Here is a 16,162-nt window from a genome sequence, read left to right on the forward strand (position 1 = left end):
TTTCTAGCATTTGAATAATGATGGTAGCCCCTCTAAGTGTTCTGCAGATAATGTTCGTGGTTCAGCGTTATCTGTAGTTCTAGGTGTTGAATTATATTAGCTATTATTTAGAATACTGTTGCCAACAAAAGGTAACAACTAAAACAATGAAATTAAAGAGGTTAATTGTACAAGAACTTCTTTATTGTACAGACACTGAAAATTTTAATCCTGAAATAAGAGACACAAATTTTTGTATAATGTAAATTATTTATTACAAACATCCAACACACATTTACATTTCAGGGTACTGTTTTCAATGCAGATATCAGCATCTCAGATATTTCATTTTCAAGATCATTTCTATTGTTGTAATCAACCTGAAACATAAATATATGCAAAATGTAATATTTATGCACCACTATTCAACTATTAAGAATACTAAGAAAACAGTTCACCACATATCTTAACAAAGTGCTAAGTGGCAATTAGGGACATAGAAATTAGTTCTGACCGCTTAGGACACAGAATCAGATAGCTTAATGGTTAAAACAACAACTTGTGAAAAGCAGGATATATTGGTTCAAATCCCAGGGTGGAATCCATTTTCATTTGTAATGAAGAATTCATTATGTAGAAAGCTCAGCATTCCTGACTGGTATTCGCTGATATCACTTCATAACATTCCGTATTCACTGATCTTATTTTATGTGTTGACTCCATTAATTTCATTCCATTCACTTTCATTCAGTTGATATACGGAAGCAATGCACAGTATTTATTAAAATCAAGAAACAGAAATAAAAACAGAAAAATGAGAAATCTAGAAAAATAATTACTTAAAAACAAGTAAATGTCACTCTCTACCCTGCAAGTTTAACAGGTAATTTTTAACATCAATGGAATTTGCAGTAAAAGTAAAAGTGAAAGGGAAAGCAACAACAATCTTAAAGTTCAATGATTTCATATAACCTTTAGGCTGAACATAAAAGAAATGGAAAACAGCATTAAAACGGGATGTAGAGAATGTTGGGTACAGTATTTAATTCATGGATAAAAAGTAAAAGGAGATACTTATGAAGCTTCACATTTGAGAAACTGATTACATATCATGGAAGATATTCTTAAATTAATATAGTGAATTTCATAAAACAGACAAATGAAAGAGAAAACCAAAAGCAGACTGTAAAGGCATTGAATCTTGTTTTTAACAAAAATACACTGTTTATACATACTGGATAGTGACTTGGGATTACACATCTCTACTATTACATCTCATAAGTACAAGACTATGAAATGTTAAAAACATACAGTACTGGAAAATCTTGAGTGCAATATTTACTACAGAATCAGAAAAGATATTCACTTACTGTATAGTGGCAATATTGAGTGATGGATAGTAAACAAAAACAAAATCTGGAACAAAGTACGAGTTTACACAAACACACACACACACACACACACACACTTTATAAAACATGTTTAATCCCAAATTAGTGTTTTAATTTCTTACCAAACTGATAGATTCCACTAAAGCATTAAAGGGTGATTATCTTTAATAGATGAACACGGACATCATCTTTCTAGAAATATCGAATAGTGTGTTGCAATCAAAAGTTTTGCTGAACATTTGCTTTCACCTTATATTAACTATTTAAAACTTTCCTCCAGTAATATACAATGCGATTTTGTCACTGTTCAGTGCCTGCAGCCTCAATAACTGTTGAATCTATGCAGATTTCTTCCGTATAGTTATGTTTTTTATTCACCAAGAATTAGTTGTTTTACAGACAGCTCACAATGTTGATTAAATGAACATTTAATATAAAATAAGAGACTACAGCAAATAAAATGAGAAAAGAATGTATAGTGACTGGGACTTGAAACCTTATTTCTTGCTTATCACAAGCAACCACCACAATCATTAGGTTATTGGGTGTATCGTCTCCAGACCTGACTCAAACATTCATAAAAGACAAAATTTTTTTGGGAAACATGATGGTGATAATAATCTGTTAAGTAAACACACTGGTGTTGCATGTGTTATTTATTTTGAATATGTCTGCCTGCTTAGCTAGGTGGTAAAATGCTTGCCTCCCATATACCGGGCCGGGTTCGATTACCGGCCGGATCGGATATTTTCTCCACTCATGGACTGGGTGTTGGATTGTCATCATGATCGCATAATTTCATCCTCATCATCTACTGCAAGTCATCCAATGTGGCACTGACTGAAATAAGACTTGCATTTGGCAGCCGAACCTGCATGATACATCCTGGTCAATGATGCCATATGATCAATTCATTTTTGCATGCTGAATATACAACAAAAATTCTCCCTCTTTGTGTATGTTTACTGCACCTTTCATTTAACTCTTTTTACCACTGCACTTTAAAATATTGAACTTCTACAGAATGTTTCTGACACAGACGTTCCACTTAGGGGACCTACTTCCTGAAACTAAATTAGACCTGTTACAGAAGACAGCAAAAAGAAGCTTGAACATACTGCATAGGTTCCGACAGAACCTATTTCCATGGTCATGCCTAAGAACACAAACATAATGTGCTGCATTTCATGTGAAACTTTTTGCCTTCTTTGTACTCTAGACGAAAATAAAAACTGGCAAAAAGTGTGAAAACCTGCCTGGTATACGTAGACTTTCTTGACTGTGATATCATCTGTCAATAATCTAAGATGCGATCTTCAATTATTTCACTGTCTTGCATTCATGTACTCATTCAGTCATTGACACATCATGTTTCATAAATACCATTCTGAAGGAGGGCTTTTAGGATGTAGAATGTCTACAGCAATGCAACTGTTTTATCACAGCAGATGAGGCTGTGTACCATGTTGCTTACAGATGCGTCCTCTGAATCGTTTTCACTGTGTTACATTAAGGATTCACCCATGTCTTTTTAATTTCATAGTAATATCCACGACTATCATTTAGCAGGGAATGTCATATTAAGATGAAATTTTATAGTAGCAGTTTTAACCAGATCTTGTCGAATTGGCCTTGCTACATAAAATGCTTTATAGGCTTTAGTCAGTATTTTACTTAGTACAGAATTAATTCACTAGCAGTGCCACAGTGTTAAAATTCCAGATTCGTGTACATTTTTGAGTAATATGTTTCCTCTAAATTATGAGACGGAAAGTTGCTACTCACCATATAGTGGAGATGCTAAGTTGCAGATAGGTACAACAAAAAGAGTTTCACACTTAAAGCTTTCGGTCAATGGCCTTTGTCAACAACAGATACACACACATGCACACAAACACATGCATAAGCGCACGCGCGCATGCATGCACGCACGCACGCACGCACGCACAAAAAGAGTTTCACACTTTAAGCTTTCGGTCAATGGCCCTTGTCAACAACAGATACACACACACGCACACAAACACATGCATAAGCGCACGCACGCACGCACGCACGCACAAAAAGAGTTTCACACTTTAAGCTTTTGGTCAATGGCCTTTGTCAACAACAGATACACACACACGCACACAAACACATGCATAAGTGCACGCGCGCATGCATGCATGCATGCATGCACGCATGCATGCATGCATGCATGCATGCATGCATGCACGCACGCACACGCGCGCGCGGACACACACAAAACGCAACTCACACACACGACTGCAGTCTCACACAATTGAAACCACACTGAGACTGCAGTCTTTTTTTTGTTGAGCCTATATGCGACTCAGCATCTCTGTTATATGGTTACTAGAAACTTTCCTTCTCATAATATTGTTACATTCCATCCTGGATTTCCATTGTTTGATGTGTCCTTTAAATGTATATGTAATGATAGTAAATGCTTCCAACATCTCATAATCGAATATAACTTAAAAAAGACACAATGTTTCCAAGCACTTGATCATTTATCATCATAATCCATTTATGGAAAGAAAATCTACTATGATCCCTTATAATGAAAATATCAAAAATTTTAACAACTGGGGCAACTTCACAGAGATATATTCTTGCTGTTAATAACTTCATCAGTACATCTAAACTTGAGGAGATAAACTTATATTATAATGAAAAATTAGACAGCCGAAATGAAACTAAAAGAATGCTTAAGGGTAACTGGGAGACGAAATTAATGTTAAATCCTAGGAAAAACATTAATGTCATAGAAACAAGAAATGAATTCTGTCAGTTCTTGGTAGCAAATAAACATGTGTTTCAGAACATCAAAGAAGTATTTCTCTTTTGTTCCAGGTATCATTATCCTACACAAAACAACAGTGCTGTCACCTTACTTACTGTTATTACTTTAACATCTGGACGTGTGCGCAACTCTTCAACAAACTGAATAGGCCGCTGTTTAGCAATTGGAATTGTTCCCAAAATTGTGGCTTTTGGTGAACTAAATGCAGCAGAAACACAGTCTTTAAACTTTTTTGAAAATAGCTCCATTTTCCCAATTTCATCAACTACCAAAACATGACCAGGCCGTCCCTAGAATCAATCATAAAAATCCATACATGACACTCACTAAAACAGGCAAAAGTTCACGTTAAAAATCTTGTATTACTTCTGTATACATGGTGTGATGGGGATAAACACAGATATTTCTAATGGCAAGTGAGGATGGTGTATTGAACAACATTACATCAGTATTTACATCTTTTGCTGACTAATAATCATAGCTATTATGAGTCATATGTTTCTAAGCTTGTTAGTACATCCAAGTACACAGAGAAGACCTTAATGCTTATTTTCCCTTGGGCAGCAGGTCAGTTGTTAAGTGTGGATGTATGGATACAAAACAGTTCGTCTATACTGACAGCTGTCGTCCACTTAGTGGTGCAGTTATCACCATGCAGAAAACATCAGGTAGTATACATCCTAAACATTATGACCATCTGCTTAATAATAATAATTAATAATAATAATAATAATAATAACAACAATTATATATAAAAACAAAGATGCTGTAACTTACCAAACGAAAGCGTTGTGTTGATAGAGACAATAAAAAACACACACACAAATTTCAAGCTTTCGCAACCCAAGGTTGCTTCATCAGGAAAGAGGGAAGGAGAGGGAAATTCGAAAGGGGACACACACACACACACACACACACACACACACACACACACACAATATGAATATCAACGGTTGCCTCGTCAGGAAAGAGGGAAGGAGAAGGAAAGACGAAAGGCGCGCGCGCGCGCGCGCGCGCCCGCGCGCACACACACACACACACACACACACACACACACACACGATATGAATATCAATGGTTGCCTCGTCAGGAAAGAGGGAAGGAGAGGGAAAGACGAAAGGATTTGGGTTTTAAGGGAGAGGGTAAGGAGTCATTCCAATCCCGGGAGCGGAAAGACTTACCTTAGGGGGGAAAAAAGGACGGGTATACACTCACACACACACACACACACACACACACACACATATATCCATCCACACATATACAGACACAAGCATGCAAATGAAAGTGCTGGCAGGTCGACATTCCTACGTGGAATGTTTCCCTCTATTATAACCATATATATATATATAGTTATAATAGAGGGAAACATTCCACGTAGGAAAAATATATCTAAAAACAAAGATGATGTGACTTACCAAATGAAAGTGCTGGCAGGTCAACAGACACACAAACGAACACAAACATACACACAAAATTCAAGCTTTCGCAACAAACTGTTGCCTCATCAGGAAAGAGGGAAGGAGAGGGAAAGACGAAAGGATGTGGGTTTTAAGGGAGAGGGTAAGGAGTCATTCCAATCCCGGGAGCGGAACGCCAACCTATTCATGGGTCGCTTAGAGGAAGCCTTCTTGGTTACCCAGGCCTGCCAACCCAAAGTTTGGTACAGATTTGTTGATGACATCTTCATGATCTGGACTCACAGTGAAGAAGAACTCCAGAATTTCCTCTCCAACCTCAACTCCTTTGTGTTCCATCAGATTCATCTGGTCCTACTCCAAATCCCATGCCACTTTCCTTGATGTTGACCTCCATCTGTCCAATGGCCAGCTTCACACGTCCGTCCACATCAAACCCACCAACAAGCAACAGTACCTCCATTACGACAGCTGCCACCCATTCCACATCAAACGGTCCCTTCCCTACAGCCTAGGTCTTCATGGCAAACGAATCTGCTCCAGTCCGGAATCCCTGAAGCATTACACCAACAACCTGACAACAGCTTTCACATCCCGCAACTACCCTCCCGACCTGGTACAGAAGCAAATAACCAGAGCCACTTCCTCATCCTCTCAAACCCAGAACCTCCCACAGAAGAACCACAAAAGTGCCCCACTTGTGACAGGATACTTTCCGGGACTGGATCAGATTCTGAATGTGGCTCTCCAGCAGGGATACGACTTCCTCAAATCCTGCCCTGAAATGAGATCCATCCTTCATGAAATCCTCCCCACTCCACCAAGAGTGTCTTTCCGCCATCCACCTAACCTTCGTAACCTCTTGGTTCATCCCTATGAAATCCCCAAACCACCTTCCCTACTCTCTGACTCCTACCCTTGTAACTGCCCCCGGTGTAAAACCTGTCCCATGCACCCTCCCACCACCACCACTTACTCCAGTCCTGTAACCCAAAAGGTGTACACGATCAAAGGCAGATCCACGTGTGAAAGCACCCACGTGATCTACCAACTGACCTGCCTACACTGTGATGCATTCTATGTGGGAATGACCAGCAACAAACTGTCCATTCGCATGAATGGACACAGGCAGACAGTGTTTGTTGGTAATGAGGATCACCCTGTGGCTAAATATGCCTTGGTGCACGGCCAGCACATCTTGGCACAGTGTTACACCGTCCGGTTTATCTGGATACTTCCCACTAACACCAACCTATCCGAACTCCGGGGATGGGAACTTGCTCTTCAATACATCCTCTCTTCCCGTTATCCACCAAGCTTCAATCTCCGCTAATTTCAAGTTGCCGCCACTTATACCTCACTTGTCATTCAACAACATCTTTGCCTCTGCACTTCTGCCTCGACTGACATCTCTGCCCAAACTCTTTGTCTTTAAATATGTCTGCTTGTGTCTGTATATGTATGTGTGTGCGAGTGTATACCCGTCCTTTTTTCCCCCTAAGGTAAGTCTTTCCGCTCCCGGGATTGGAATGACTCCTTACCCTCTCCCTTAAAACCCACATCCCTTCGTCTTTCCCTCTCCTTCCCTCTTTCCTGATGAGGCAACAGTTTGTTGCGAAAGCTTGAATTTTGTGTGTATGTTTGTGTTTGTTTGTGTGTCTGTCGACCTGCCAGCACTTTCATTTGGTAAGTCACATCATCTTTGTTTTTATATATATACAGGGTGTTTCAAAAATGACCGGTGTATTTGAAACGGCAATAAAAACTAAACGAGCAGTGATGGAAATACACCGTTTGTTGCAATATGCTTGGGACAACAGTACATTTTCAGGCAGACAAACTTTCGAAATTACAGTAGTTACAATTTTCAACAACAGATGGCGCTGCGGTCTGGGAAACTCTATAGTACGATATTTTCCACATAACCACCATGCGTAGCAATAATATGGCGTAGTCTCTGAATGAAATTACCCGAAACCTTTGACAACGTGTCTGGTGGAATGGCTTCACATGCAGATGAGATGTACTGCTTCAGCTGTTCAATTGTTTCTGGATTCTGGCGGTACACCTGTTCTTTCAAGTGTCCCCACAGAAAGAAGTCACAGGGGTTCATGTCTGGCGAATAGGGAGGCCAATCCACGCCGCCTCCTGTATGTTTCGGATAGCCCAAAGCAGTCACACGATCATCGAAATATTCATTCAGGAAATTAACGACGTCGGCCGTGCGATGTGGCCGGGCACCATCTTGCATAAACCACGATGTGTTCGCATTGTCGTCTAAGGCAGTTTGTACCACCACAAATTCATGAAGAATGTCCAGATAGCGTGATGCAGTAATCGTTTCGGATCTGAAAAATGGGCCAATGATTCCTTTGGAAGAAATGGCAGCCCAGACCAGTATTTTTTGAGGATGCAGGGACGATGGGACTGCAACATGGGGCTTTTCGGTTCCCCATATGCGCCAGTTCTGTTTATTGACGAAGCCGTCCAGGTAAAAATAAGCTTCGTCAGTAAACCAAATGCTGCCCACATGCATATTGCCGTCATCAATCCTGTGCACTATATTGTTAGCGAATGTCTCTTGTGCAGCAATGGTAGCGGCACTGAGGGGTTGCCGCGTTTGAATTTTGTATGGATAGAGATGTAAACTCTGGCGCATGAGACGATACGTGGACGTTGGCATCATTTGGACCGCAGCTGCAACACGGCGAACGGAAACCCGAGGCCGCTGTTGGATCACCTGCTGCACTAGCTGCGCGTTGCCCTCTGTGGTTGCCGTACGCGGTCGCCCTACCTTTCCAGCACGTTCATCCGTCACATTCCCAGTCCGTTGAAATTTTTCAAACAGATCCTTTATTGTATCGCTTTTCGGTCCTTTGGTTACATTAAACCTCCGTTGAAAACTTCGTCTTGTTGCAACAACACTGTGTTCTAGGCGGTGGAATTCCAACACCAGAAAAATCCTCTGTTCTAAGGAATAAACCATGTTGTCTACAGCACACTTGCACGTTGTGAACAGCACACGCTTACAGCAGAAAGACGACGTACAGAATGGCGCACCAACAGACTGCGTTGTCTTCTATATCTTTCACATCACTTGCAGCGCCATCTGTTGTTGAAAATTGTAACTACTGTAATTTCGAAAGTTTGTCCGCCTGAAAATGTACTGTTGTCCCAAGCATATTGCAACAAACGGTGTATTTCTATCGCTGCTCGTTTAGTTTTTATTGCCGTTTCAAATATACCGGTCATTTTTGAAACACGCTGTATATACACACAGGCAGATATATGTAAATGCAAAGAGGTTGGGCAGAGATGTCAGTCGAGGCAGAAGTACAGAGTCAAAGATGTTGTTGAATGACAGGTGAGGTACGAGTGTGTGTGTGTGTGTGTGTGTGTGTGTGTGTGTGTGTGTGTGTGTACCTGTCCTTTTTTCCCCTTAAGGTAAGTCTTTCCGCTCCTTACCCTCTCCCTTAAAACCCACGTCCTTTGTATGTGGTTTAGAAATGATGAATTTTGAAAGGGCATGGAACTAATATCATGAGATAAATGTGTATCAGACAGCAATGAGAAATGCTAAAAGCATAGGTGTTCACTGGTGTGTAATGTAACTTTTTATGGTCAGCGGATATGAGTAAAGATAATACTACTTTAAAATATTACATCTGTGCTAACTACAACATAAATATTTTTGTTAGAGAATATGAAGTGATTTCCATAATTCTTTTTGGTTGTATGGAGACTAATATGGTTTTTATAGGTCACTGGGGAAGAATTAAATGATGAGAGAGTTTTGGACCAATAGTTAAAAAAAAAAAACCTGAAGCAGAGAACAGAAATCAGATGAGAGCAGGTACCAGAATCTAATTTTGAAGTGATAATTTGATTTTAGTTAGAACCTGTAAGAAAAGAAGTTACCGTATTTACTCGAATCTAAGCCGCACTTTTTTCCGGTTTTTGTAATCCAAAAAACCACCTGCGGCTTAGAATCGAGTGCAAAGCAAGCGGAAGTTCTGCAAAATGTTGGTAGGTGCCGCCACAACTAACTTCTGCCGTTGAATATATGTATTATGTAGGGCTATTATACACAGGCATGCTTTGTAGGAACTAAGATAACTACTGGGGCCAAAACCTCTGGGTCAGTAAATAAATTTAAAAAAAGGTGGAAGACGAGCTTTTTTTTCTCCGCCCCGAGTTTCAACCACTACATTTTCATAGATTATACAACGACGTAAATACAAATTCCGTATTGTTCATCTTCGAAAGTAGCAGAATTTCAATGTACTACGAAAATCCGACTGGCAAGACTGTTTGGGATGCTTGTCAATATGGCCAACTCTACGTTCTGAATTTTTTCCTACCTGTGAGAAGAGACGGTTGCTAATAGTAACCTGATGAAATGTGAATCACATACAGTATTCTCTTTGCCATAAGAATAATACGAACATAAACATTTTGCCATGTATTCTTTCGTGTTTGCTGCTATCTCATTTAAATCCTGTCTGCCTAATAAACTACGAAACTAGAGTGAGACAACAGCAAACGCGGAAGAATATACGTATCGTGTCATGTTTAAATTCGAAATATTTAGTGATACGGTCAGAAATGAAGCACGGCAACTGACAAGATTTTTAAATCTAAGATGACTCTAATTTCTGTGCAGAATTTGATGTACTAAAGAAGCGGCCGCAAAGATTTTCAAACGGAGAAAAATTTTCGCCTAACTCTCGTTCAGAACATGTTCTATCATACGCAGTCTATTATTTGGTTCTTGTTGATCATTATCAAAGAAAGCAGCAGTGTAAGTAACAACAAATAGCAGTCTCTTGCCATTGTTTCGCTAATGAGATGATTCCTCTCTCGTTTTTTTTTTTTTTTTTTTATTGTAAGCGGCAGTAGCGCGCAGAAAAGCAAGCCATGCCGCAAGCGGCGACAGGCCGTAAACACACACTATAAGAATGCGACAAACAATGCATGACACAGTACAGTAATGCATTTTCAGCTTAGAGTGACGTAAACTCCTATAACAAAGAAAACGGCACTTATCAGATCAAAGCAAAATAAGCAATCGATTCAAACCAGACGAAGCACGTGAAAAAGGAAGGGTACCCGTATAAATACGGACGGAGCACCTGACGCATAGCAAGGATTACCTGGTAAAGCTTAACTGCTAAGCTTACGACGAACCAAACTACTGTAGGTGTATCGTCATTCATTCGACCTAAATTGTGTCTCATATTACAATGGACCAACTTTGTTTCGATTTGGAGGTGCGGCCTAAAACTTTTCTATCTCCTTGAATTTCGAGTCTCAAATTTCAGGTGTGGCTTAGATTCGTGAATTTTTTTTTTTTCCCTTTATTTCGAGTCTCATTTTTTAGGTGCGGCTTAGATTCGAGTAAATACGGGTAAATTATTTCCATTATATGAGGGGCCTTATCATGGAACACCAGTAATATATAAAAAGACTGTGACCTTATAAGAACCACCTTGGAATGTTATTTCTATACTGAATTTCATGGAGTTTGTGATCAGGACAAATTGTAAACATTTATTACATGGTTATATCTGCAGTGTGGAAGACAGAAGCAGTAAGACAGTGTGCTGCTGAAACAAAGAGTAACAATTTTTAGAAATTAATTGCAAATCTAACTACAGATGCTCTAGGAAGCTTCAGATTAAATGTGAGAGTGACAAAGCTTTACGGTATCTGAATTAAGAGCATAACATGGTACATTGTGTCAGGTATGTTATAGCAAGATCAGTATCATAACTGAAGCCTGAGAGTAGAAATTGCAAGTAAGGAATACAAAGACAGTAATCAGTATGGAATTATATTTTATTTTATCATCTTGATGGTCAACAGAATCATTATTAGGGATAGGCATTACAGCATACCTGATAAACTCCACAGTAGATACGGCATATTTATGAGAAGGTGAGGGGGAAGATGTTACAAGTGGCGGTGGTGGTAGTAATTACAGATCTTGTTTGACAAGGATGAGACAGGTGATCATCTGTGAGTTTAAAGTAGGAACCATCTTGGCACCTGCCTGAAGTAATTTAGGGAAACCACAGAAAACCTAAATCAAGATGGCTGATGAAGACCGGAGCCTCCACCATCCTTAATACAAAGACAGTCTGTTTAAAACAGTGCTACCTCATTTGATTTATCCCTACTGTGCAGTACTGTTTAGCAAAGAATTTATTTAATAACATAAAATGGCAGTGCTCCGCTGTTCATCCATTTCTCACTCTCGGTCACTACATACTATCAGCTGACTTCAGGACCATAGTGACAATGTTTGGTTTCCATTTTGTGTGCTGCAACTTCCCATTTGCTAGCCTGAAAAACTGAGTCATCATCCCTCTGTAATGAGTAAGACGTTGGGATCAGAAAGAGGCTAAGGTGTTACGAGTAGTAATATACATTGCATAGCTTAGGGCATAAGGTTTTTAGGGGAAAAAAGAGGGGGGACATAGTGTGAAACTGTTATGTGAAATGATAGATGTTTCATTATATTATTATTATTATTATTATTGTTATTATTATCATCATTATTTTAATTTTTTTTACCAAACTCCTACTCTTTGTTATCACTGTATAGAATATATTGCATAACAGAAACTTTTTAGCTGCCTTTTAAATAAATTTGTTTTAGTAAACTTTAACATCCTTGGAAATTTTTGTACAGTTTTATTTCTTGATACAAAATGCTGTTTTGAGTTTTATGTCTATTCTTTCTCAGCAAATGAGTTCAGTCTATATCTTGTTTCATGGTCATGAACAGACCTGTTTGTGCAGTAATGATCAATGTTATTTTTGATGTGTGAGACTGACTGGTAAATGTCATTCTTTGACTGCTCCTGGCACAATTCATAATGAAATAGTTTACAGATGAACAGGCCGATGCCAGTGTCGAATGTGCACAATATTTTGGCAAGCAACCAACTTGCCATCATCAGGTGCACTGATGATGGGTGGATGGAGTGATGGGGTTAAAGGGACCAAACTGTGAGCTAATTGGTCCCTTAACCCTTTGTGTGCCAAGCCAGGAATAGTCCCCAGAGAGGAAAGACAAATCCTGTTGGATTCAAATGTATCCAAGAATCAAGAAAACAAAGAGAAAGAAGCAAGTAGAAATGAGAAAGGGGTAAAAGGGTGAAGGAGGGAGAGTTGCCCCACCCACAGAGCAGCTGGAGGTCCCAGAGCATGTTATGTGACCAGAGACAGGGCCTTTGCATTTGACTGGTGCTTCCACACCCTCCATTACCACATGAAAAATAGCTACATGGACAAGATAAAATCTCAGGAAAGATAACAATGATCACAAGTCTGTCAACCAATGATAGATGTGAAAGACTAAGAAGAACTTAAAAGGTGGGAAGGGCAGGAACCAGGCTGGATCACTGAGAAGGGGCAGCCATGGGCCCCTCGAGGCAGAGCAGGCAATGACATGGCATCCCTCCAATCCCTCAATTGGCTCATGATGTTAATGTTTCCTAAGTAAAAGAGAGGAGTAAAAACCAGTTTCATGGGCAAAACATAAAACTAAATCAGCTACTTTGGCATCATCCACTGGCACCAAAGGTAGCATGTTAGCAAGTTTGAGGCTTCACTGTAAGGTAGCCAAATCAGGGTAGTCCAGTAGAATGTGGGTCACCATAAGATGGGCATCACACTGACAGTAGAGTGGATCCTCACATTGGAGGATGTGACTGTGGGCCAGCCAAGTGTGGCCTCTGGGAAGCCGACGGAGGACAGTAGATTTCCTGTGAGGAGCATGAAGGAAAGACTGCCACATAGTCATACTCTGTTTTATGGTTTACAGTTTATTTGGAGGAAACAGTGCACAACAATTTGCAGTCCAAGCCTCCAACAAAAGTAGGAATAGAGTTGACTGAAGATCTGGTTCCGATACCCCTCTCTCCAAAGTCAGCATCCTGGTAGCCAGTCAGCATGTTCATTCCCTGGGATCCCAACGTGACCAGGGGTCCATACAAAGATGACTCACCATCCAGGGCCATGAAGGTCATTATGAGATCATGGGTGGTCACAACCAATGAGTGCTGAGGGTAGCACTCGTCGACAGCCTGAAGACTACTCAAGGACCCACTCTCAATTAAGAATGATTCAACAGTGCAAGAATGAAGATGGCTGAAGGCTCGAGCAATGACCACCAATTCTGCTGTGAATACACTGCATCTGTTTGGCATGGAGAGTAGTTTACTGCATCTTGCAGGTGTGTAGGCAAAACCAGTTCATCTGTCAACCATAGAGCCATCGGTGTATACTATCACTGAGCCTGAAAATATGTGAAGGATGTCCAGGAACAAGTGGCAAAGAAGCCATAGGGGCTATTAAGTCTTTCAGTCCAAAGGAGAGGTAGAGGCAGATCCGAGGGTGGAGTACACACCATGGGGGCACACAAAATTTCTCTCTGACAAGGGGCAACAGGGAGAAAGACGGAGTTCAGAGCACAGACTCTGTATGTGAACTGTGATCATGACTTCAGACCTCAGCCTAAGTTGTGGGAGGTATATATCTCTACCAGGAAGAAGGACACAGTAGTTTAAACATTCAGGGGTACAACAAATGTGTATTGCTTGGATGAGTAGTAGCTGTTGGTGCCTGATTTGTATGGGAGGGATGACATCCTCTGTGAGTAGACTGTTCTTAGAGCTGCTTGCAAGTCAGACACTACAATGGTATACTGAGTCCAGCATCTGCAATGCGGAAGGTGATGCTGAGCCATATGTCAGGCTTCAGTAATCAAGACATGACAGGATCATAGCTTTGTAGAGCCACAAAAGTGTAGAGTGGTCTGCACCCGAGCCGGTGTTAGTGAGACAGTCAAGAGTATTAAGGTGTGACCAGCATGTTTGCTTAAGTTGGCAAAGATGGAGAAGCCTTGTCAACTGAGTATTGAAGACCAATCCCAAAAAATGATAAGTCTTCACCACAATGAGCATTTGGTCCTTGTGTTAGACTTCTGGTTGGGGAGGGACACTACCATGGTGAAATAAGTGTGTGACACATGTCTTGGAAGCCACAAGTGAGAGCCCAGAAGTGCAGCTTTTGTGATGCAAAGTGTTCAGCAATACCCACACTTGAGGAGCAATAGCAGATAAAAATGTCATTAGCATGCAGGGAGGGTGACACTGTAGAGCCCACAGCTGCAGCTAGACCATAAATAGCCACTAGAAACAGGGACACACTCAATACAGAACCCTTGGGGCACCATTCTCTTGTATATGAGTACTGTGAAAAGCACCAACTTGAACCTGGAAAGAATAGTGAGCAAAAATATGGTGATTCCATGCAGTGTTGTAAGCTCTATGCAAGTCAAAGATGACAGCAATAAGATGTTGAAGCTAGGCAAAAGCTGACTAAATAGCAGACTCCAGGCAGACCAAATTTTCAGCAAGAGAATGGCCTTAGTGGAAACTGTGCTGGGATGGAGCCAAAAGATTCCAAGTCTCAAGGTACCATACAGCTGTTGCTCATCATACATTCAAGCAACTTACAGAGAACATAAGTGAGATTAACTGGACAATAGCTGTCCATCTCAAGGGAGAATTTACCCGGTTTCAGAACTTGGACAATTGTGCTTTCTCGCCGCTGAGACAGGAACTTATTCTCATTCCAGATACTATTGAAAATGGCAAGGGTGTGATGTTGGTAATTCACTCATAAGTGTTTGAGTAGTTGGCTGTGGATGTGTTGTGGCCCTGGAGCTATATTAGCACAAATGGCTAGGGCACCGAGGAATTCCCACTTACTGAAAGGAACATTATAACGTTCCAGGTGATGTGTAGTAAATGTTAAAGCAAGTCAAAACAGCAGTGTTTGAGGAAATGCAGGCTGATAATCCTCGGGTCCAGAGGCTTGACCATAATGAAATGAAAATGTTCAACAGTGTCTGCCTCAGGGTAGACATCACCAGTCACAGTGATACCAGGTACACCAGTGGAGTACTAGTGTCCATAGAAACCTGTGAAAGAGGAATACATGGTTCAATGGCAGTAACACACTGCTCCCAGCATTCTCGTTTCTGTCTTTTATGAGATGGTGGACGTGGGCAAGGAGCTGTTTAAGGGCAATAAGGTGCTTCATTGATGGATGTCGCTTATGGTGTTGGAGAGCCCACCTGTGATCTTTAATAGTCATGACGATTTGAGGGGTCCACCAAGATATGTCTTCCAATGGACGGATCCGAAGAAAGAGGGGATCACTGTGCCACATGCTGACAGAATGGCTGCAATGTGCTCTGGACAACTGCATCAATACCTCCATTTGGTGGGGTGCCTAGGGCGACAGCAGTGGTGAAAGCATCCCAATGAGCTTTGGAGAGAGTCCATCTGGGTGGAAACACAGACGAGTGACACCAAGGGAGAGTAAAAAGAATTGGTAAGTGATAACTGTTACACACATCGTCATAACTCACCAATGGATGGACGGAAAAAGACCTGGGCTGCAAACAGAAAGGTCAGTGGCTGAATAGGACCAGAGTCTGAAGAAAAGGTTATTTCTAAAGCAGCAGTAGAGGTGGAAGCAGCAACTGCAGCAAC

At 40.7% G+C, this 16,162-nt stretch overlaps 1 protein-coding gene across 1 annotated transcript in view; it reads right to left on the minus strand.

The window, feature by feature from the left end:
• Positions 1-203: 203 nt before the first annotated feature.
• LOC126480996 (cancer-related nucleoside-triphosphatase homolog) overlaps positions 204-16,162 on the minus strand; it is a 73,443-nt gene continuing 57,484 nt past the window's right edge. Inside the window, exons 4-5 of the mRNA XM_050104442.1 lie at positions 4,269-4,463; positions 204-359 (exon numbers count right to left, since the gene is read on the minus strand). Of these exons, the coding sequence (XP_049960399.1) occupies positions 282-359; positions 4,269-4,463 (273 nt within the window). The 3' untranslated portion in view covers positions 204-281. The remainder of the gene's footprint in view (positions 360-4,268; positions 4,464-16,162) is intronic.

This window comes from Schistocerca serialis, chromosome 5, assembly GCF_023864345.2.
Source record: "Schistocerca serialis cubense isolate TAMUIC-IGC-003099 chromosome 5, iqSchSeri2.2, whole genome shotgun sequence".
NCBI classification, from domain to species: domain Eukaryota; kingdom Metazoa; phylum Arthropoda; class Insecta; order Orthoptera; family Acrididae; genus Schistocerca; species Schistocerca serialis.